The 24,871-nt window shown below is 36.4% G+C and overlaps 2 protein-coding genes across 4 annotated transcripts in view; one reads left to right on the top strand and one right to left on the bottom strand.

The window, feature by feature from the left end:
• Positions 1-24,871, top strand: part of CCDC192 (coiled-coil domain containing 192) — a 257,820-nt gene that overhangs the window by 450 nt on the left and 232,499 nt on the right. The window contains exon 1 of one of the 3 annotated variants that reach the window (XM_032156534.2): positions 20,891-21,007. The exons of 1 other annotated variant lie outside the window; for it this stretch is intronic. In XM_032156534.2, the coding sequence (XP_032012425.2) occupies positions 20,892-21,007 (116 nt within the window). In that variant the 5' untranslated portion in view covers position 20,891. Of the gene's footprint in view, positions 1-20,890; positions 21,008-24,871 lie in introns of those variants that run through there. One more of the 3 variants, XM_058440532.1, reaches the window with a different exon arrangement.
• LOC131383776 (uncharacterized) lies at positions 518-20,755 on the bottom strand. Its single transcript, XM_058440534.1, has 2 exons — positions 20,227-20,755; positions 518-803 (listed from the first exon to the last, which is right to left on the bottom strand). The coding sequence occupies exons 1-2, from the start codon at positions 20,636-20,638 to the stop codon at positions 601-603; spliced, it is 615 nt and encodes a 204-aa protein (XP_058296517.1). The 5' UTR covers positions 20,639-20,755; the 3' UTR covers positions 518-600.

Genomic DNA, 24,871 nt, shown 5'->3' with positions numbered 1-24,871 from the left:
CCCCTTGATATAATTTATATGGTCAACTCATAACCTAAAAATGTTTTTCTAAAGAATGATACATACTAAAAATATTATAGAATAAATGATATGTCTGGGGCTTGCTTGAAAATAATCTGAAGGAGAAGAATGGGTAAACATAGAGGTGAAATGATATTGAATATAGGTTGTTTTGTCAATATTGTTGTGCTATAGCAATATTGACCATAAGTGTTGAAGCTGGGTGATAGGTGCACGGGGGTCCATTATGTTTGTTTACTTTACTTTTGTATATACTTAAAATACTCTATAATAACAAGCTAAATTTTTTTTCTACTATGTATTGTAATACGTAGTATATGTTCTATAAATAATAATAGATAATTATGTAGATAATTACTATAAGCCAATGTAAGACATTAATAGACCAAAACTCAGGGTAAAAGCAAATATTGGAAGGGAGGCAAACTTAAGGGTACATTGAAAAAATTGTAAGGAGAGATGCAATGATAACAAATATATTTGTTAGCTTCCAGGGCAAAAAACATTACCAAAACTTAGTGGCTAAAAACATCAGACATTCATTATTCCAAAGTTGTGGGTCAGGAATTGGGGCAAAGTTTAAGTGGATTTCTCAGGATCAAGATGCTTTGCAAGGGTGTCATGAAGTTGTTGGCTGGAGCTCCAATCATACGAGGCTGGGCTAGATGAATATCCACTTCCACAAACACATTTATGTAATTCTTGGCCAGTCTCAGATCCTCGCTGGCTGTTGTCCAAAGACATCAGTTTCTTGTTCACATGGTTCTCTCCATAGGGAAACTCTACAACATGGAAGAGATTTCCCTTAGAGAGTGATTGAGGGAGCAGCCCCAGGTAGAAGCCACAGTCTTTTCGTAATCTAATCTCAGATGACAGATCATTGCTTCTTCTATATTCTATTTTTTAGAAGTATGTCAATAAGTTAGGAGGAGGGTATCATTTGGGGCCATGTTAGAGGGTGCCTACCATAGTCTGGACTTTGGGCTCTAATCATTTACCTTTCTCTCACATTCCAAATACATTCCTTCCCTCCCAAGGTCCCCAAAGTCTCATGTCATTATAGCATCAGCTCAAAGTTCAGGGTCTCATCAACTAAGTCAGATCCGGGTATGGATGAGATTTCTCGGGGTTAGATCCAAAGTTCAGCTCCTTATATGGAGTTTCTCTTCCTATAGAGACCTGTGAAAATAGAAATCCAGGTTCTCTCCTTCTCACACATCAATATGCAAAGATGAAACAGGTATAGGATAAACACTGTAAATATTCCTTCAAAAACAGGGAAAATGAAGGAGGTGGGCACAAAGGAGTCTCTGATCCATAACAATTCTGAAATCTAACTGGGCAAATGTTAGAAATTCCTTAATTAGGTCTTAAGGCCTAGCAATAATTCTCTATGGCTGTTGGCTCTGCCCTCTGGAATTCTACTGTCAGCCCAGGCTCCTATCAATATATCACCAGCTGGATGCCTTAAACAACAGAAATTTATTTTCCCACACTTCTGGAGGCCAGAAGTCCAGGATCAAGGTGTCAGCAAGGAGGTCTTTCTTCCTGGCTTACAGATGGCTGCCTCCTCACAGTGTCCTCACATGGTCTTTCCTCTGTGTGTGTGTGCAAAGAGGGGAGAGAGAGCGAGAGAGAGCACACGCGTGAGACAGAGATAAGACCAGTACAGCATGAACATAGAGATTAGAGGAACAATTTTATATATTATTCATACCAATCATCATAATAATTTCCCAGGATGCCTTTCTTGTAGGTGAAAGTAAAGCCACTAAAAATACCACTGGATAAATCAAAATCATGTTATCTAGCACTTAAAGAATTAGATAATTGTACTATTATTCAATTATATTTTTTATCTAATACAACCTTGATTTTGTTAATATTACATCTACTCATTTATTCAACAAACTATTGTTAACCACTTACTAATTGCTAGGTATTGAGGTTAGAATGGTTTCCACCTTAAAAGAGCTAGCAAATTTTAGTTTCTAGTTCTATAGGGTGATTTAATTTTCTATGTAAGAAAGTACCTTAACTGAAATAATTTTTTCAGGCTTTTTGTAGACTTCCTAAATTTTTCCATTTTTGTAAATAGTTTGAAAAAATAATTTTTTCATGAACATGTTTAAAAGCTAGAAGAACAATTGAAATTTTCTAAATATATGAATATTTTTAAATTTAGATTTTAAATACGTATTGGCTTTTTCACATCTGGCAGAGAAGATACTTGTGGTTTACAGTGAAACAGGTAGCTCAATGATTTATACTCTTTAAAGGTGACTGTCCCTATGGAAGACTCAGTAAGAGAAGGAATGATGCTCAGAAATCCTCTGGCTCGCCGTCGCCTGAATCAAGAGCTACATTTTAATATTAGTGCTTGGAAGATAAACACTGCAGCCTCCAAGGGAGATGATCCTCACTGGGTATCAAATGACTCCAAGTGGGAGAACAGAGAAACGACTCAGCTGTTGACAAGCAGAGCTAAGTAAATATTTACGCCAGAAATGTACACATTTGCTATAATAATATCACCCCTACTCGGCCGCCCCAATAGACAAATAGATATTTTAGATTCCTCCCAGGAATACGGCACTCATGGGATATTATTTTAAGTTATGTAGCTTTTGCTGGGATGTTAAAGAGGATTTCTGTACAGACAAATATACTACATACCTGATAATTCCTTGGATAATTTAACAGAGTCCCAGCCAATGTTCTTTGTGGTCAGAGGCCATCACTTGACTAGTCTAAAATATCACCAACAAGTCTCTTCTAGTCAGCATGCTCTGCTCTTCTAATGCCTGGTACAGAGAGGCGCTCTGCCCCACTGGGAGAATATCACTCAATATTAGGAATGACCTGATATCCTACATTCATTTTGACAAATGAAATATTGTCCTAGAGTCCTTTTGCAGTTCCATCTTCCAGGCCATTACTGAAGGCATGGTGTTCAAAAACCCAATTGCCTTTTTTTTCCCCTTTGCTAGAAATACCACACACATTGCCAATTTTCCCTCCAAAATTCAGAAGTGATACAACAATTAAAATGGATTTCTGTGTAGAAAGTGGTAGAGCCTAGGAGCTCAGCATTTTTTCACTTAAAAGCTGAAAATTGTATTTTCGAACAGTCTTTTTATTAGAGGAGACTTTTGTAAACTTGCTTTGATTATTTGCCTTTGATTCTTTGAATACTGAGTTGTCTTGGTTGGGATATTTTAGTTTGTTTAGTAAAGCCCACATTGTCATTTTCTCGGTGTAGGGAAAAGTCTTAGTTAATTAAGCCACATCCATGAATTGCATCCATTTCAATTATTTTTGAGATGTGATGCAATAGCAAATGTTCTTTAAAAAATAACATTATACGAGTCATAATCAAATTCTAAACCACCTGAAACATAACTAAGTGAATGAGGAAAATATGTCACTGGAAAGAAGCTGAAAAGTAGAGAAATTTTTCTTGAGTTTATAATTACTATAGACTTTTTGGCATGAAGTATCGAACAAGTTACAAGAGCCTCAATATGGCTAAGAATCTTTGTTTCATTGTAGCCTCACAAGAACAAAGGAGAGATTCCTAATTCACATGTGATATTGTTCTTCATTTCTCGTGTTGTTTTTTTTAGAACTACCAGCAGTTTTTTTCAACCAGGTTAAAAAACAAAACAAAACAGAACAAACAGTTTCACTTCTGCCAGATATCTTAGAATGAAGAAAACCACAGTGCAAATCAGGCAAAATGGGAAATCTTGAATAACCATTTTTCATTGTGTAAGTTGCTGTGAGAGTCTCTGGTTTTAATAATAAACAGTGCATACAATGAATGGAAGAGAAAATACCAAGTGCCTCAGAAGTCCATCTCAGAAACTGTAAAATGAGAAAAAAAAAACCTTCTAAAAACTCTCCTAATATATCTCTCAGGACTGAAAGAACTATAACCATTTTAGGCCTGCCCTTCTGACCCCACTCTCTTTCTAGCAAGTCAACAGAATTCAATAATCAAACGGTTCAAATGATGCCAAAAGGTCTGACATAATGCCCAAGCACAGTTATTGGAGTTACAGCTGGGGAGAGGCAGAAACCATAGGTGGGTCTTTGTTGAGTCTAGGTCTGATTCAAAACCAAGAGAAAAACCATAAAAGCATCAAGCTAAGAAGACAATTGTATGTTTGGCTTTCCTGTAGAGACAATGGTAGGACTATTAGACTTCCACATTGTTTCAAAGTGAGTTCTTGGATTTCCTGTATCATAAATTCTCTTTCTGAGACTTTCAGAGCCACCCATATTCAAGGACAAGGCACCATGTAAAAACAAGATTTAATTAGGGACCCAGGAGGTGGTGAAGATTTAGTATTACCCAATCAAATTAAATATTCTTCTGTAGCTTTTTATTTTCTAACAACTTAGCAAAGTTACTCAGAATATAAACAAATCTAATGGAGAATAAGCCCAAGTGATTAACCCAACAGTGGCAAATGTTATGACCTTCTGAGAGAGCACTTGGTTTTCCACTTTTGTCTGAATCCATTTCAAGAAGAATTAAATTCAAAAATAATGTGGAAAATTGTTTGATCCAGTGTGCAAAAATTCAGGTTTCTTTCAGAAAGAATAAAATTGTGCCATATGTCTAAGAATTTACAGAATACTATTTAAAGTTCTAAGTGTGCACTGTGGAATAGCTAGGAAAGCCCCGGGGTCTAGTTCTGGTTTTATTCATTCACTCATTCACTGTCTCACCCATTTATTCTTTCCATAAATATTTGTTCAGAACTACTATATGCTAGGACCTGTACTGAGCACTAGTGATACCATGTTGATCAAAATCAGATTTTGTTCTCCAAAGTTTATTAGTCTAGAGAGGAGGAGGTATGTTTCTAAATAATTGCTATATTATAGATTCAAAAGGAATATGATGCTATGGGTGTAGACCTCAACCAATCTAGGCATCTAGGAAGGATTCCTTGAAGAAGCAGGATTTAAGCTTTGATCTAAAGGATGAGTAGGAAGAGTTCATTATGTGAAGAAGGAAGGACATTCACATACAGGGAACAGCATATACAAAAATCGTGCGGAAGCAGAGAGCACAGTATTTTGGAGACATTAAAGCCAGTGTTCCTAGGGACAACAACATCCTAAAAGCCATGAGTAAACTAAGTGTCTAGATCTTGGTTTCTAAATATAACTTTTTACTAAAAAGAGACAGTACACCTCAGAGAAAAGGCCAAATTTTCCAGGACGTCTTGATGTATCAGAAAGTAAGAAAGTGCTGAAAGAATAAAGGGACTTGGAACTTTTCAGAATAACACTGAAGCAACTCCAAGAGGTTCCTTTTGGCCAAATTTCTGACAATTTGAGTACAAAAATAAATGATGATAACAATAGATTATAAAACATGGCATAAAATAATAAACCATGAGTCTATGTTGATCAAATTACTAGGCATGAATAAATTAAAAATTTGATAACAAATAGGATATTCACATAGTCTCAAATTACTTTCCCACAAGTACTTGTTAATTACACAGAAAAAAAAATAATACTTTACAATGGAGAACCTTGGCAAACACCACCTTAACAAAGTTAACATCATTAGTATTGGTACAAAATGAAATTGTGTGCCATTTTATAGTAATCAGTGAGAAGAGCAGAGATCATTTCTCTAGCATTCCTACAAAAGTATACAACTATTATGAAGGAAAATCAGAACAATCTAAATTGAAGGAAATTCTCCAGAATAATTGGCTTGTAATCATCAAGTTTCAAGGTCCTGAAAGTCAAGGGATTCTATGAGTAACTGGTCCTAGTTGAAGGAGACTAACCAAACACAATAAGTGACTCCAAAATGGAGCTTTGGCTCTAAAGGAAATTATTTGGGTACTTTGTGAAAGTTGACTGAGTTCTGAGAGATGAAATAACTTTAAGTTCCTGATTTTGATGGTTGAATTTTAATTAGGTAGGGGAATGCCCTTGTTTAGGAAAAAAAATGCATTGAAATATTTAGAGGTGATGGTATATCATGTCATCAATGTGTGCACCCAAATGGTTCCTGAAAAAAAAATTACATGTACTATACTTGGAAGCTTCCTAGAAGTTTGAGATTGTTTCAAAATAAAAAATAAATCAATTAATTAAAAAAGACAAAAAAGGCCAATGTGGCTAGAAACCTTGGACTTCAGTTTCCACATTGGGACAATAAAGAAGGTAGCTGAAATCCATGAATCTCAGATCCAATTGTACTGTAGTGTGCTAACTAGTCCCCAGGAATGACATACAAAGGGGAAAAAAAATGTGCATTACTTTTCTATTGCTATGTAACAAAATACCCCAAATTTGGTAGGCCAGAAGTTTGGGATGGCCTGAGTTTTCTGGTGAAGGCTGAAATCAAGTTGTCAGCTTGAAGCCCCCACCTTCTTGCTGGCTGTCATCTGGGGACAGCTCTCAGCTCCTGGGGAATGTCCTCAGGTCCTTCCCTTATAGCCCCCTCTATCCCAGCAACAGAGAGCCTTCCTTACATCAAATCTCTCTCAAATTTTGAATTTTCTCTTTCTCATCTGTTACTGTCTGCCGTAACTCTCTGCTTTTAAGGGCCTTGTATGATTAGGTTAGGCCAGCTAGATAACTTTCCGTCTTAATGGATTAGTAACCTTGATTATGTCTGCAATATCCCTTTTGCCATATTATATAACAGAATCATAGGAGTAACAGCAGTGGGAAATATTGTGGGGGCCCTCACAGAGTTCTGCCTATGACAAAATAGTTGAGAAAAATGAATTTGGGTCTGTTATCAATCAATATAGGTAAAGAAAAAAGGAGTATAAAACTCTGCTTCTCTGATTCATGAATCGGGGGTTGGGGAATTCTAGACTGTGGTCTCTGAGACATCGTCAGCAGTGAAGTTCTTTGATTTGTCTTTATTAGGCTGTAAGAGCAGGCACGGACTGTTTCTGATTTACTGTTGCATTGCTAGCACTTAGCCCAATGCCTCAAACCTAGTGGATGTTCCAAAATGAAGATATAAAGAATAAATAATAAGTGAATTATTATATATAGGAACCAAAAATTTATTTTCTTGTTTGACTAATCAAAATCTTCAATGCTGGTCCCTCAGTGAATTATTCTTCCCAAATAGCCAGGTTAAGAAGAAATCTGACAGTTAATTTCCAGTTCCATTTTGATAGAAAATATTTGTGTGTATTAGAATTCTGGAGGGATTTTTTTTAAGTAAATGTAATTTGCCAAGACTTGGAACATATCCATTTATCAACAGAAGAGGAAAATACATTGAGTGTGAAAGGAACTTATGATGCTATATTGTTCCAATTAACAGATATAATAATGAAAGCTTGAAACATTCCTATATGAGGGTATAGGAGGAAATCATTTTAAAGATTATTTTGGAAATAGCTTTATTGCTTTTTAACATTATGAAATGTGAATATGCTCAAGATAAAAAAATTGGAAAATAAAGAAGGTATAAAGAAAATAAAGATAATTTGTTATGCACAAGTCAAAGATAATCGTTCTCAATATTTTGATAGATATCCTTTCACACATTTTCCTCTGCACCTATGGGTGTCAACGCACCAGCATATACACATGCAGTTCTATATAGATAATGTAGTTCTATATAGATAGTTTGCTCTTTTCATTTAAAAATATATCAAGATATATTTTCATAATAAACATGATCATTTTTAATAGCAACAAGATATTTTATTTTATAGTTGTCATAACATATTTTATGTAGCCAATCCTTCCTGATATACTACTAAATAATTGCCAATTTTTCTAGCAGTATACATATCACTTCAATGAACATTCTTGTACATCAATCTTTAAACTTTGGCTTAATTATTTCTGTAAAATAAATATCTAAAAGTACTATCGATAAGTCAAAGGGTATGCGAATCTTGATATTTTCAGATTGTCCTCAGAAATGTTTAACCACATAAGTAGATTATGAAGTAACTGTTTACCCTTGCCAACAATAGATATTATCAACTAAATGTTTAATGTTTGACACTGAAAATGATATATTGTTTTAATTTGTATTTCTTTTTATATAGTATTTTACATCTTTATTTCTCTTTTGAGTTTTAAAAAATATTTTAAGGTGAGGTTTTTAAATAGCTCTTAGACATTATTTTTTCTTATTACTTTGCCGGAAACTATAGTTTTACCATTTTAAAATATTTGTCATTTTCTACATCATTTTCAAGTGCATCAGTATGGTGGGCAACCTCTAAAATGGTGCCCAAGGATCTTAAGCACCTGATATTCACAACCTTCTGTAGTCTCCTGCCCTTGAGTATCAGCCAGCCCTGTGATTTGCTTCTTTGTACAGCCAGCATAATATGGAAAAGGGAATGGAATATTGCTTCTATGATTAGATTATAAAGTCTCATGGCTTCTATCTTGTTAGCAGATTCTCTCTGTTGCCTTCTTAGTTTGCATGCTCTGATGAAACAACTTGCCATGTTGGAGAGACCCTCCTGGCAAGGAACTGAAGATAGCCTCTGGCCAAGAGCCAGCAAGGAATGATCAACAGCCCATGAGGAAATGATTTCTACCAACAGCCATGTGGTCATATAAGTGGATCCTTCCCCAGTTGTGTCTTCAGATGAGACCCTAGGTCTGGCTAACACCTTGATTACAACCATTGCCATACTCATTCTTGCCACACCAATTCCATTCTTGTCATACCCATTCTATTATTCCAATATCTCCAATGTTTACAATGTAAAGTTTCCGATATACAGAAATGTGACTCTAGCTTTTATTTTATAGTACATGGATTAAATATTTATGTTGAAATTTCATATTATGAGTTATTATATATTGTATGGCAATTGGGTGATTTTAGTGTAACCAAATGGAAATTTGGTCTTACATCTGTTTATTTTTGACAAAGAAAGATGATAAAAGCTCTTGCGGATGAGCTATAAGTTTCTTAGTCTGATAGGTGGTGTTGGAAGAAGAATAAATAACTATATTTACTTAGCATCTTCTGTAATGAGATTTTGTTTGCCTTATTACCTGATGTATTTGATGTATTTGTGTCTTGTTTTTGTTAAAGAACTTATTGGATATACACTCAACATTTTATTCCTCAACTAGCACTGAGGTTTTTAAGGACACTCCTGTTTTGATTTCATGATAAACATTGGAAATTTTATAACAATTTATTTGCATGCACTTGTATTTATATATGTTTGAGAATATGCTTACTATGTGTCCTGACTCATCTAGATTCTGTTAAAAATAAAAGATAAATATCTTACTTTTTAATTCTGGCATGCATAATTCCCCTGGGAAATGTTCCCTGGGAGGGCTGGGAATTATATAAAGGCACCCCTATTTTGTCTTGAGAGGATTTGAGAGCACCTCAGTTTCCTCGCCTAGAATAACAGCAGTTTTCTCCCAGCAGTTCTGTATTAATGTGGGTGAAAGTAGTTAAAGATTTAAGCCATTTTATGAAAATAAGGGAATTATCCATGAATGTCTTATTTGGCCCCCTGCTTATAAGGCATTGTCAGGGACCTAGAAATTGTAATTTAGGGAAAAAGGAGAAAGCCTCTCTTGCTTCCCACATTACCTTCACCTCCTTTACTCCTTGACTCCTGCCTTCACCACATTAAATATCACCTAAAGAGATTCCTTTGAGAAAAGGAGAGTAACATTATTTTCTTTTCTTGTAAATGTCCATTATTCCAAGAGATAGAGTTAAATTAGTAACACCTTATTGGGATTTTATTCATACATTCACTAAGTGTAAGCTTCCACATTTTCCCAAAATATTGAATTTAGTAGTGAACAAAACAGATTCATGGTTTTATCTACCATATACTTAGCTATTTCTATTTTATTCTCACATAAAGGAGGTTGACAACACAGGAATTTGAAAGGTGAAAGTTAGTGGTAGACTGAAGTGGGTAAGGGGGAAAACCCGAAATAAATAGATGGATGGAGAAGAGGAAATAGATCACCTCATTTGCAGTTGTACCCTAATCAAGCAACTTTTGAGTAACCACACAGTTTGTTCTAAACAAAAGAGATTATTTGCTTCCCTTCTGGCCCAAAGTCAGATTCTTCTTCCTAGTATGAACTTTCAGCACTGTATTTTGATTAGTTAAGAGAAGTCCAAAAATCCATGCTAAATATCAACAGAATTCTTAGCCTTGGCAATTCAAAAAAATTAAAACTTATTATGTTTTCTATGGAGGAGTTAAGAAATTAATCTACTTTTCCTAAGTACAGAGAAATAAACCTGTCTTCAATGCAAACTTCAACAGAATCTACATCTCAGGAAGAAGACAGGGACTGATCCACTTAGAGCATCTCCAGTCCTCATTACAGAACACTGTAGTAGTAAGATGATAATTTAACATAAGAGAACTGCCTTCCTGGATTTCCCTTGAGAAGTGATTAATACATAAGAGTGGACAACTCAGGGTTTCACTTCTACCTTCTCCATTTGATGACTTTCAGAATGACCAGATATGCCATGCACGGTAATGGAGAACAAGAATCACAGTTTGAAATCAGAACAATGGGATTCCACCCAGCACTGGCACCTACTAAATCTCTTCGAATTTCAGTTTTCTCATTAGTAACAATCTCAGCAGGATTGTTTTGAAATTCATTGATAAAAAGCATGAAAAGAGTTGCTGTACACATTATCTTTGTGATTTTTGTTGTGTCATGTGTGTAAATTCCAGAACACTCTAAGAGAAGCAGCATGATTTAGTTATTCAAACACAGACGCTGTGACAGAAATTTAACTCTGCCACTCACAAGCAGCATGAAGAATTTAAATCTTCATTCCACTCCTTCAGGGTACATCCAAAGATATGCCTACACAAGGATCCCTGGAAAGCATTTTTCAATTGACATAAAATTTTAAAAAAGACTTTGAAATTCATCATGTAAATTTTAAATATTAAAAGAATTCAACTAAAATATTTTTTTCTAAAAATATATTTTCTTTCATCTACCACACAGAAAAACACCAGCCAGACTTGTTATATAAATGACATCCTTTTAATTAATATGAGTTTTAAGAGAAGCCAACCCTTGAATTATTATTGTTGAATTAAGTTGCCACATCCCTTGCAGTAAACAGAAAGTGACTGCAAAAAAAGGTGAAGTTTGAGGTAATATTACTATCTGTTGCTGAAAAGATGTGAGGCAGTGGGATGAAAGGAAGAGAGAATCATAGCCACTTCTCTAGTTCCCAGAAAGATATATTGTGATCATTAGGCTTCTCTGACATATTCCGTGGATGAACTTGAGAGCCCTCTTTCATGATCTATGATAGCCAACATATATTTGGAGCGATGGGAGTGTGTAGGCAATAGATTTATAGCATAGAGATGAAAAGTATGAATTTTGGCTTCAAAAAGACCTGTATTTGAATCTTAGTCATTCTGGCTCCTGGCTGTGGGATCTTAAGAAAATTATTAAATTTCTGTAAGTATCATCTTCTTCATATGAGATGGAGCAATAATCATAACAATTGTTACCAGAGTTGTAAGAATTAAATGGAATAATATAAATAGAACACTAAATCTTGTACTTTATGAGAGCTCAATAAATAGGAACTCTACCTATATTGCTATTTTCCGTGTGCTCTTAAATTATGTATAAAAATTGAGATGTAGTCCTATATTTTAATGATATTCCTAAGTTTCTGAGCCCATTCATCCTCATATTCAATACACATATATTTCTCATTTTATAGCGTCATTTTTCTTATACTTTCTTTTGTAAAATAGATGTAGTCCTGATAAACTAAATCAATATTTTGTAAACCAAATTATATTTGGTGATGGGGGTAAGTATTACCCTAGAGAAACATATTCTTTTAAGGGAATAATTTTCAAATGTATTAAAATACATATTCTTTTGAAAATCTGACGATTGCTACGTATCTGTTTTCTACCCAAATGCACAAATCCTTACATGCACCAAACTTCATATATAATTAAAGGGATACGTGGACCTTCCCTACAATTTTTATGAAATTTTTAATGAAGTGGCTAAGCATTTGAGTCAATAGTTCAACCATTATTTACCTGTATCAAGTCAAATGTATGTATAGTAACTTTTAATGAAGTACCTTACATTAACTTTAATGTTTAATTCCATCTGAAAGATTTCATATGTCACAATGTTTGCTAATAAAATTATTTTTAGCCTAGGTTTATTAACTATGCTGTACCTGGCAGCTGCATATCCAGCAAATAAAGTGCCACCGGAGAACCATTAATATTAGTGTCAGGTGGAAATATCAAATTACACAATCTGATTAATTGCTTTTCTTTTATGTTTCTTCTGTACCAAAGAGCCAGAAAACATTTTTTTTTAGAACAGTTGTTTTAAAACTATATTTTCAGTAAACATCTTTTAGAAATTTCTATAAGGTGCTTAGTCTCCCAGTATATCAAGATCTAACAGGCATTTGAATCTTAAAATGAGTCAGTAAGGTGGTAAGTTTACAACTAAACACTCAGCTTCACTCCAACACTCAATATTCTATTAAAGTTAATGCAACATGGTGTTGCTCCAAAGACTTCCCTGCAGCAAAATTTGGTATTTCTTTTAATAAGAATAAATCCCAGTGACACCTTCTGAATCTGAATTTAAAGATCAGTTTCAGAAGATATGAGATCTTCAGGAAATGTAGTTTAGCTATTAGATGATCTTTAAAATTTCATTTATGAAGTTGAACATCTACCGGGGATAACTTAGGTTACCATCTCATTTGCAATTTGATCTCCATTATGTCTCCAAAATTCAACTAAGGGAGCCCAATTGTTGGCTTCACCTTTTTTTTTTAACTATGAGATTTTGATAATCCGTTATCTGTGATACCTTGTTGCAAGATTTACCTTCATTTGTTTGCTTTAATGTCATTAGGTAAATCAAGAGGCACATAAAAGCAGTTCCATCATGGTGCTGAGAAACAACCTACGCTGGCAGTTGGTTGCGTTGTTGATCTGGTGCATGTGACATGTGTAAAATGACAGCAGGATCACTCAGGAAATTCAATATACCCACACACAGAAGCCAAATATGTCAGCTTATTTTGGGAACCACTCTATCATGAAGATGCATTTGTTCTTGGAGCAGCCTCAGAAAGCCTCTTCTTTAGCCAACTGTCTCTTGATTAAAGAAGCAGCCGATGTATACTACATAAAGAATGGTTTTTCTCTGGAAAAGTTGTCTTATAGTCAATATTTTTCTTATTGCAAGGAAGATATTTTATTGCTAAATACTTGTTAATTGTCTGTTTTGATAGCACGGAATGAAAGATGGTTCCTGGAAGGCTGGTCATAGTCATCTGATAAATCACAAATAGTTAGTAAATCCTTGTAATAACATATATGACATTTTTATCATATAAACAATATGCTTCTGAAGCAGGATGTATGGCAATGTATCTGCTGTTTGTTTAAAATGTTAGATTTTTATTCTTTATACTTGTAGTATAGTTCACCAAAAATTACCTAGCAACTAAAATTTAAAAATTAATTCAAATGTCATTGTGTTTTTATTAGAACAGTTCGATAAAAGCAAATAATACTATATTAATTGTGACTAAAAATTAAGAATGGTATTTGTTAGGGCACTAAACCATGCTTTTCCTCTTTCATTCTTTTGAATTATTTTCTTTACTTTACCTGTAATTTCTACCCTATCTTGGGATTTGCTGTTCATGTAGCTTCTCTTGCTAATTCTATCCAGAATACCCAAAGTAATACTTTATAAACGATAAGTGACAAATATGATATATTGAAAGTATGCAAGTTCCTCTGTCTTATTAGTTTCTGGGACTTGATGCTACTGAATTGCTTTTAGATTCAGCAAGGATTTCACAAAACTCACAGAAAAATAAAGTAATCATCAACATCTTGCAAGGACAAGCAATGCTTCACTGGTTGAGATGTGTCAGGTAGGTTTGGAGCATTTTTTCTCTGTGTGATATAGATTAAATGTTTCTAATTAAAACCAAGAACTGTGACAAAACTGTTTGCCTCTTTGAGCTTGTCTACTGAAAAAAATAATTTTTTCTTGTTTCTAACCTGCCACACATTAAACGTCTCCAAGATCAAATTGTTCTTTCCTTACATTGCAGTTAACAATTCATTTTCTCCCCAAAATTAAAACTACAAATACAACATTTCTCTATACTTCCTAGTTGTTGAGATAAACTTAATTTTGAATAGTTTCCATATGTTTTTTATGAGGCAAATGGCTGTTGAGTTTTGAAATGGGCAGTTTCTAGGAGGAATTGTTTCTCCACCATTTTTGGCATTAACCACACTGATAGTGCATGATGATTAATACTTGTAGAATGGCGACACATTCCCTGCATTGAATAAGTACAGATGGTGCTGATTGTTTTTCCTACTTGTCATTGACTTTTAACTCACATTCACATTGAGTTCCAAAGTGTTACCCTCTTGGTGAAGAATAATGATGAAGATGTGACCTCCAGGTTAAAGATGTGACTTGTCAATCATTTTCCGACTCTGGCATTCAGAGTTGAGAACTCTTTTCCTGCTGCTCGGTGGCCTGGTATTAACACTTTGTAAAGGCAAGATATGTACCTTTATTGCATCCCTGTTCTCTCTAGTCTCTACCTCAACTCTGAATCTCCAATCTCTCCTTCCTTGTTCTACGGGCTTCAGGAAGGGTTCCAGAAACCTCTTAAATTCCTTTTCATTTGTGCAAACACCACACACATGCACAAACACACACATAAACACATATTCAGTGCTTAGTGGAGTGCCCAACACAAACTATTAATAAAGTTCGGTAAATTGCTGATAAAATAAAATAACCAATGAAATTAATTACATTGAAATAGGAAGGAAGGTTCCAGTGAATTTTGGAGTTGGATGAAAATGTTTGTTTTGTTGCTGATTCTCTCAAGGTAAATATAAAGAAAGATTCATTATTTGAGGGAATAGAGAGATTAATGTGGGTACCATTTATAAGTTAAATGCATTAATAGACATTAACATTTCAAAATAATTCCTAAGCTACAACTACAAGGTGATTGGTAATTTTCTGAAAGTAATATAATTATTACATTGTGAAAATAAATTATATATATAAAACTAGTTACTGTTTATTAAGTTTATAGTTTTGTCTATGAAAGTGATTCTGAAATTATTTTTCAGATTAAAATCTTAACTGTTCTCCTCACCCTTTCTTTAAGTTTTTGTTTTCCTTACTGGTACATTATACTTCATTAAGAAAGAATAGAAATAAAGAAAGAGAGAAACAACCGTAATTGTTGCAAAGTAAATTAATCTTGTTGAATATTTTTCCAGTCTAGATAATATCAAAAAGATGTAAAACATATATATGTCAACACCTTATATTAGTAAGATATGATCATTATTATTTCTATGGTTGAATAATCAAATGAGAAATGTAAGTGAATTATATACAAATTATATGCAAATATATACCTGCATTGGATAGTGTTAGAGCTCCCATATGTATTCCACCCTTCCCTACTATGTAGTAGCCCTGGGAATGATCCCACTGACAGCTCTAAGGGTGAGTTCTGATGGATCCTTTCTCATTGTCACAGTGATTGGTTTGGGGTGGGCATATCTTTCAGATGGAAGCCAGTCAACATGTCCTCAGTTGCAGTGATTACTTATTTAGGATCAGTCAATTAGAATAAAACATAGGACTTCTGTTCTAAGGTCATGGAAAGCAACTCTGCCTCTATCTCCGGCCATGAACAAAGTCATCTGTGGTCCCAGTTCTGCTGGCAGCCACTCCATGCCCACAAGGAAAGCCAGCCCTCAGAAGAAGCCACACTGTTTATGGAAAGATACCACACGCTGATAATATCAATGATTAACCTTGAAGTACCTTTAACTTCTGGACTTTCTAGGCACATGAGCCAGCAAATTCCCTTATGAGTTAACTACTATTAGTCACGTTTTCTGTTACTTGTGGCTGAAAATATCCTTCATAGAACAATAGCCATCAAAACATCTTCATCCATTTGACAAAAAGCCATGAGAAAATCCTGGAAGATGATTTTTGAGAAATGTCTTCTTAGGATTCCCTACTGTCTTGTTTGTTTTTACTTCAGACCAGATTCTTTATTGAAAGTATATGAAAATGATTTTTAAATGAAATATTTAGATAAATAACATTTAATTTTACAGCTAATAAATTTATAAGAAATGCTATTGGAGACATAACTAGGGAAATAAAGAACATGGATTCCACAAAACCTAGAGTAGCAAAGCATTAGAAAAGACATGAAGAATATTTTAAAACATACTGACAGCAGAAACAACCTGGAAGACACTTCTCGGTGAGGATAGCAGCCTAACAAATATGTCTCGAAACCATGGCTGTTTTGAACCATGCCCATCTCTAATGGCTTGCATTGTGATAGGCACGAGACAATGATAAATGTTTCCAAATAAGTGATCTACTCTCAAGAAGTGAATGTTGTAAAGAAAAGTAAATCAATCCTAGGAAAACCATAATTAGGTACTCACCAACACAGTAGTAACATTCAAAGGAAAACAGTGTATATAAGCAAAAGAATGAATAGAGATTGTGCTGTAAGTGGAACAATTGTTTCCTGGGTAAAAATCAAGAATAATATGAAAAATGTAAGTGTGTGAACTAGGCATTTATTGGTAGGAAGTAATAGGAAGCAATTCTGACTAGAAAAGAAAAAAGGAATTGATTGTTGGCATATTGGGGCTCATGGAATCAGGAGAAGGCTGAGTTAGGTTTAGAAATGAGCAGAAACCAAGACCACTCCAGAGACTAAGAAGCAAGACTTATAACAGGAATAGTTAGGTCAGAATGCTGCTGTTTAAGGACAAGATAGAGGTTGGTGGTGACCAAATGAAAGCTGTTTTGGAAGAGTCTATGAATACTCGATTGGAGAAGATTGAAGAGAGAATGGAAAAACAAGCCACTCTTCTGAAGAAGTTTTCACAAAAGGGAGCATAGAAAAAGATGAGGTCAAGGGAGGTTTGTTTGTCTTTAAATGGTGCTACTTGAGCATGTTTCTGTGATGACAGGACTGAATCACTGGCTGCAACACATTTCCGTGCAAGCGCCCCAAAGCTGGTTCCTTCTCATCTTTCACATCTCTGCTCTATGTCACCTCCTAGTCCTAGTCTTACGACATCATTTTATTTTCTCGATAGCAGTTGTGTCTGTCTGTAACTATCTTCTGTATTTGTTTGATTGCCCTCTACCAACTAAAGTACGAAATTCAGGAGAGCAGCAACTTTGTCCTGCTTATTACTGTCATATAAGCATCCAGAACAGTGTCTGTCGCAAAGCTGAGCCTTAATAAATATTTGTGGGATAAATTAAAAAATAGATAACTAGAACTTCAACTATTTCTTTCCTTCTTATGTTAACTGTTTGAGATTCAAAGACCCAGGATCCAGTTGCTGATGAGCCAAGTTCAACGCTGTATAGTCCTTTGTCTGGACAGGGTCTGCACCACCTTAGGTTATTTGACGGGGGCTAGCTAGGTAACTGAGTTTACTGTCAGTCCAAAGCCAACGATGAGGGGAGAGAGGCCATTCTCACAGGAAAATCAAATACTGCTAGGAATCTCCAAATGACAATTGCTCAACACGGTAAAGCACAGTAAGGAGGGAGAAGAAATGTTGATTTCTTGCCACAAACAAGCCGGAAATGAAAAGTTTACATTCCGGCTGATCCATTAACAGCTGTCAGTTTCATCCCTAGGTTTCCCAAGAAAAAAAATTTAGGACCAACGGGACAGACCAGTCTGTCTGCTTACACAGATAAACATCCCTCTTCATTAAAACAGGCTGGGAGTCTGGAGATAATTAGACCCACTGTGTCAAGCAATCAGCAACACAGGGAAGAGGTCAGAAAAACAATGATAAGTGACCTGGCTAATTCTTAAGAGAAACAGAGGAAAGCCTTTGCAATCAGTTGAAAGACTTTTTGGCTGTTGTGGCTCATGGCCTGATCTGTACTTGTTTGTGTGCTGTTACTTTGGTTTCTCTGTCACTTTCGCCCTTCCTTTTGTCCTCCCCTAGCACAGACACACTCACCAAGACTCTCAGACATGGGCACAGTCACCACGTGTTCATCACAGTGAAAACATAGTGAACTTTCCTGGGTCAACTTCGGGAAGGGCGGTCATTTTTCTCTGCAAGATTCTACCTCCCCAGGAGGAAAACCTAGGAAGTGCTCCTGTTTGTTTTTATTTGCTTATTTTTTTTTTTTTCAGTGCTTGGGATCTGTTAAGTTAGAAGATCTTTTTGGAAATCCCAAACACACTTCATCAATTTTTTCCAATAAGACGTTAGTAGCTACTAGAACGATAGCGTGATAAAATAATGAGCTCATGAGGGCAGGAACAGTATCGATTTCATTCGTGCCGAGCACCTTGCCTAGCACAAAGTGAGTTTTCAATAAATATTTGGTGAATAAACAAATCAATACACAAATGAAACAGTGAGCGGACAGATGAAGCCGAAGGGCTATTTTCTAAGCACAGGCTCTAAAGACCACTGCAGCTTTCTCTGCTCTCCTCAGCCACACCACTTCATTGTAAATCTATTATCTCTTCTGTCTTGCCCTTTTCTCATTTCAATGTTCTCCCTTCCATTCTCCTTTCTGATCCTATTGATATCTACTCACCTAAGTTAGATAAGATATCTTCATACGCACGAGCCATGGAACATAGAAAATATGCATATTCTTAAGATTCCTCCTTGTTATATATGCATTATAAGATTTCTGATTCTAAGAAAAGATATATTTTTGATTGACTACAAGGTAAGTTTTTAAATTGTACGTAATAACCTACAAGATCCCCAATGAGCTTACAGCATTTTTTCGATTTAAAACAATGTTAACAGTGGAAGTGTCAATGATTTATATGTATTTCTAGAAGTTTTGTTATAATACCTCTTTGTTTTCTTTACATTTAGAGGGGGAACATGTAGTTTTTCTAAACTAAAGCTCAACTTTTAAAAATAAAATCATTTGAGAGACTTTCATAAGTACTTTTCCTTAATTATAAAAGAACAATACCATTAATTTTATTAGTTAGCATGCTTAGAATTCTGTAGGTCAATATGCCTTTAATGACCCAGCCAATTTCCTCAGCACCACCTTCTGAAATCCTTCCCATGCAGTATTTTTTTAAAGGAGAAATGGGAATGTAAAAGTCACTTTGTTTTTCAAGGACTTTTTGAAAGTCTGCTTTTGTACTAGCCATATCTCTCCACCTCTCTTTTTGATCAGCTAGATGTATGATAAGATTAATAACCATTACAAATAATTAGTACCTACAGTGCCTTTCACCAGCCATTATTGAGATGACTTTTCTTTTATAAAATATTATGACTACAACTACACAGTGGACATCTGGACATTCCTGTAAAATGCACTAAAGTGTAATCTACTCTGTGGGTTTTTTTTTTTTTTAAATGAGATGAGCTAAAGAAACAGAACAAAATGTTAGAGCTAGAAGGGATGACAGAAATAGTTCAAGTGGTTCTTTCTTTTTTTTCTTTTTTTCTTTCTTTTTTTTTTTTTTTTGAGACTCGCTCTGTCGCCCAGGCTGGAGTGCAGTGGCGCCACCTTGGCTCACTGCAAGCTCCGCCTCCTGGGTTCACACCATTCTCCTGCCTCAGCCTCCCCAGTGGCTGGGACTACAGGTGCCCACCATCACACCCAGCTAATTTGGTTCTTTCTTAAAGTAACAAATCCAAAGCATAGAGAGGTAAGATGATTTCTGATCCCCAACAGGCTGCTAACTACATGCAAGGCCAATTGCTCAATCCTTGCCTTTCCACAACTACCCATTTAGTGTTGGCTTTTCTATCCAGAACAACAACTGCTCAGTAGTACTTGATTTTATTCATAGGGTTGTTTTACCAAGGGGCTGGGTCACTTGAAGTTTTGTTGAAGAAGCAAATGCTAATTATACTCTTTAAGAGATCAGCCTTAACTATTCATTCCTGTTACTATTGTAGTTACTTGCTCTATAATGCTCTAACCCTAGAAACAAATTCTGTGATTAGAAACATTGCTGTTATGCCAATCTAATTTATTTTAGGATGAGCAGTGTGACTAGGTTGGGTGAGTCCAGGACATACAGACCAAAATCCAGGAGTGATTCTGAGCTGTGGACTGCAGGGATCCTACCTGTACTTCCTGTCAGAGAAGAAAGTGAAGTGGATACAGGTTCACTTGGGTCTACAAATGCACTCAGGGAGAGATACAGCAACTGGCTGGGAGAAAGTAGCTGGTGTCTTTGGTCAAGCAACAGGGAAGATGGAGCAGCAGCTGCAGGTGAACAATGAGCAAAATACCAGCTAATCAGGCACAATGAATCACTTGTGCAATCCTGTGTTAGGAAAGAAGCTTTCATGAGAATATGGCCGGGTGGGGTCTTCTGTCTGGGGCCGATGGGTCCCAGGGAAAGCAGTTTATCACAATAAGGGGTTGGTCTGTGGTGAAACCACTGATTGCCTGTAAACCAATGCATTTCTGGGTGTGCACCCCTCTCAGACAGCAGTGTGGCTGTTTCCTTAGCATTAGTTCTGGATGTAAACATGCCTTGGTTTGAGCACGAAACCACTGTTTCTGTTCCACTTTGAATGAGTTTTCCAGAAAAGATGACTATGTGGTGATTCTTCACCTATTCTCATGCCTGGATATGATTTGTGAGATGTTTTGAGAGGTTACTGCGGCTTTGTAACCGAGATTTTTTTCTTTGGGAAGTTAACTGTCTTTTCCACAGCCATTGTGGTAGCCTAGCAACAAGGGACAGCAGAGCAATAGCAGGGATTCTAAAACTCTAAGGAATGATGCCTATTGACTTCTGTCCCAGGGACAGGGGATCCCAATGGGCCTGGCTTGAGATGGGACAATGCCATAGCAAGAAATCTTTGATCCCAGAGCCTGACACCCCAGAGAGAAGCAGGTGAGTTCCCAGCTCCTCTCATCCCAAAATAATTCATGGGAATTTCTGGATAAAGTAGCTTTGACTCAGTACTTCAAAGAAAATCTTTCTTTAAAGTCTGGGGAATAACAACAGACAGACTTTTTATCCTTTCCTGGAGAGTGGCCACTTTCTTTGAAAGCTGCTGTCTTCCCAGATCATAGGGCATGGCCTGACACACAGTAGGGGTTCAATAAATATTTGTTGAACAAATAAATTGTCCCTTACTTGGTCTTCTAAAAATCACGCACTCACCCACCACAGCCATTTTACTGATGTGGGAACGGGGAGGGTATGAAGCCAGCCTTCTTTCAGTTGAAATGAAATGTCATCTTCACTACTCTCTTGCCAAGAGATGCACACACAAAAAGCTGGGTCATTCCTCCTCTACATGTTCCCCACATAAAAACCTAGATCAATGGTGGCTAGAAATATGGAAGTACAGTTCACTTCTCTAATTGATCTGCATTTAATAACTAGAAATTTTGCATGTTGACACCATACTCATTTCCCTTTCAAATGTGGAAATATCTTCCATTTATAATTTTCTTTTAAATCTTGAGTGAGAGGTGGCCACATCTCTGTAGCAGGAGCTACATCCTGTAAGGCAGTATCCTTGTGGGATGTTCACATGCAACCATAGTTCTGCTTTTTAAAGTTTTTGTTTGTTTGTTTGTTTGTTTTTGAGACAGAGTCTCATTCTGTCATCCAGGCTGGAGTGCAATGGAGCGATCTTGGCTCACTGCAATTTCTGCCTCCCGGGTTCAAGTGATTTCTCCCAATTCAGCCTGCTGAGTAGCTGGGATTACAGGCATCTGCCATCATGCCCAGCTACTTTTTGTATTTTTGTAGAGACAGGGTTTCACCATGTTGGCCAGGCTGGTCTTGAGCTCCTGACCTCAGGGGACCCGCCCACCTTGGCCTCCCAAAGTGCTGGGATTATAGGCGTGAGTCACCGCATCTGGCCTGCTTCGTTAAGTTTTAAAACGTATTTTCCTTATGTGAATGTGCAATCCTTGTTCTTATTTGCTTTTCATCTTGGGTCTATGGTCTGTGGATGATATGAGAAATTCACAAATCTAAGATTTTATGTAAAATGTTGTTTATTTGCGCAAAGGATTCCATAAGCCTCAAAAATTAAATAGTCTATGGGAGGGAGTAAGGCTTTATCCATTTATTAAAGCTAATGAAATTTAGCAAACACTCATTTTCTTTTATTTTCCCAGAACAAAGCAGCTAAAGAGATAACATATAAATATGTATACAATTGGGGAGTTGAACATAAAGTTACCAAATGGAGGGAAAATGCCCTGTGATTAACAACTTTCAAATGAATAGCCCAGTGTACAATCAGCAGAAAAAAACAAGTGAAAAGCAGGACTTTGCTCTCTCTGTAAATTATTGTTAGTATTTTTTACTCCTGGTGTATGGAGCTGAGTGTTCTGTGCAGGTAGAAAGCCAGGCTTTTGAGGCAGGAGACAGGGGAGGGTCACGCTATTCTTGTTGATCTGTAGGTGACTTCAGTTCAGCTTCTTCACTTCTAAGGAAGGAACAAACTGGTCCCATGTGTCTTGTTTGCCTTCCCTTCTCCTTTCCCTTCCACTTTTCTCTTCTCATGCCCTTGAGACAGACCTTCTCCACAGTTTACATAAACTGAATGGGAACTTGCTCCCATGTTGTCTGAGTAAGGGAGAGTCAGGCCCTGGATGCAGTTAATCTAAGGAACAAAACAGAATTTTCCCAGGAAATCCTCTCCTATAAAAATTAAGTGCTCCGTAGCTGTATTTCCTAACCAATTTTATTAGAATCATTTAGGCCAGGCGTGGTGGCTCATGCCTATAATCCCAGCACTTTGGGAGGCCGAGGCGGGCGTATCACAAGGTCAGGAGATCGAGACCATCCTGGCTAACACGGTGAAGCCCCATCTCTACTAAACAAAATACAAAAAATTAGCTGAGCGTGGTGGCAGGCATCTGTAGTCCCAGCTACTCAGGAGGCTGAGGCAGGAGAATGGCATGAACCCTGGAGGTGGAGCTTGCAGTGAGCCTAGATCGCGACACTGCACTCCAGCCTGGGCGACAGAGCGAGACTCCGTCTAAAATAAATAAATAAATAAATAAATCATTCACCCAGACTAATTGGTGACTAGTCCTCCAATTTGACATAAAGCATGGAGTAAAAAGTTTAGAAATCAGATAGAAAGACATTTCATTTAAAGGAAAGAAATTTCAATGTTCTTATAACGCACTGAGAAAAATGCCGTATCATTACTCCCTGCCAATAGAAATTTAAAGAAGTTTTTCCAGGTTTCCAATGAACCCTGAAGTAAGAAAACAATGCAATAAAAACAAACTTTATAAACACATTTGTTAATTATATCTTGTCTTTATCTCAAAGCTAATAGGCTTTCTAAAGCTTTCTTCCCCCCTTAATTATTGTACAACATGACTTCTCCTGTGTATGCTGGGTTACCATGGTTACTCTGAGGCCAAGACTCATGACCTTTAAATATAATTGTCAGGCAGCCAAAGCTCTCATTTTTAAATCACCAGTTTTGTTTCAGGCATTATTATTTAAAAGTAGTCGCAAATTGTACTTTCTGTGATGCATTTGTGGCACATCTGAGTATGCACATAAGGGTATTGCACTCACATATTTTGTTTTGTTTGGTTTCATTCGGTGACTGAATATGACTTTCTTGCCCAGCATAAAAAACAAACGAAGCACAGTCCTTGTCCTCTATGAGGGTGTCACTGAGAAATGCAAAACACAGGTAGAGAAATAATCACATACGTCATGAACCATAATAAGGGCTGCAAGACGTGGATGTCCAAAACCTGTTTGTGGAATACAAAGGCAAGAAATACTTCTGCCTCTTCAGGGAGAGGCAGCATTTGATTTATGGTGTAAGGAAATGTAAGATTTCAACAAGCAGAGAAGAGAGTATGAGTGTTCTGGCCAGAGGAAACAACTAAGAAAAGGACAAACACACACTCTGGACTATTAGGCCGTACAGTTGAGGGAAAACATCCGTTTGGTGAGTGTCACTGACAGAAGATGAAATTCGTTAGAGGGCTCAGTTTATTAAGATCCTTTAAAGCCATTTTTTGGTTTGTCCAGCAACTGTGATGACCAAGAGTTTGTTTTCCATTTCATGATAAAGAGGTGTTGTCAAGTAGAAGGTACCAAAAAACTGTTTTTTTGCTGATTTGGCTGTCGTGCGAGAAAAGCAATTACATCTCTTAGAGCCCCAGTGTCTCCTTCCACTAAGTGAGAACTTAATTAATTTTGTTCAGTAGTCACTGATTACCTTGTGAACATTTGTAAATGGTTTCAAATTTTTTGAAAAGTGAGTAAAAGAGAGAAATGTGCACAGAAATATGGAAATAAAACAATGTATTCACGAGGAAGATAGTGGGATAGAAAATAATAAAAGTACCTTGGGATTTAAAAGTAAGGCTTTATTGGCCGGGCGCAGGGGCTCATGCCTGTAATCCCAGCACTTTGGGAAGCCGAGGTGGGTGGATCACGAGGTTAAGAGATTGAGACCATCCTGGCCAACATGGTGAAACCCTGTCTCTACCAAAAATACAAAAATTAGCTAGGCGTGGTGGCATGCGCCTGTAATCCCAGTTATTTGGGAGGCTGAGGCAGGAGAATCACTTGAACCCAGGAAGCGGAGGCAGTGAGCCGAGATTGTGCCACTGCACTCCAGCCTGGGCGACAGAGCAAGACGCCATCTCAGAAAAAAAAAAAAAAAAGTAAGGCTTCATTGATTGGCAACAATAGAAAGGAATCTATTACATCTATGAGGTTTATTAGATAATTCATTTATTTCTTCAACAA

This window comes from Hylobates moloch, unplaced genomic scaffold, assembly GCF_009828535.3.
Source record: "Hylobates moloch isolate HMO894 unplaced genomic scaffold, HMol_V3 SCAFFOLD_6, whole genome shotgun sequence".
Lineage (NCBI taxonomy): Eukaryota > Metazoa > Chordata > Mammalia > Primates > Hylobatidae > Hylobates > Hylobates moloch.
The sequence above is the reverse complement of the archived record's forward strand: the minus strand, read 5'-3'. Positions and strand labels throughout refer to the sequence as shown.

Coding starts and splice junctions, on each gene's coding strand:
- LOC131383776 (XM_058440534.1), bottom strand. CDS start 20,638: ATGTTTACATCCAGAACTAATGCTAAGGAAACAGCCACACTGCTGTCT. Junction 804..20,226: donor TTCTCTGACAGGAAGTACAG/GTAGGATCCCTG, acceptor TCCATGTTGTAG/AGTTTCCCTATGGAGAGAAC.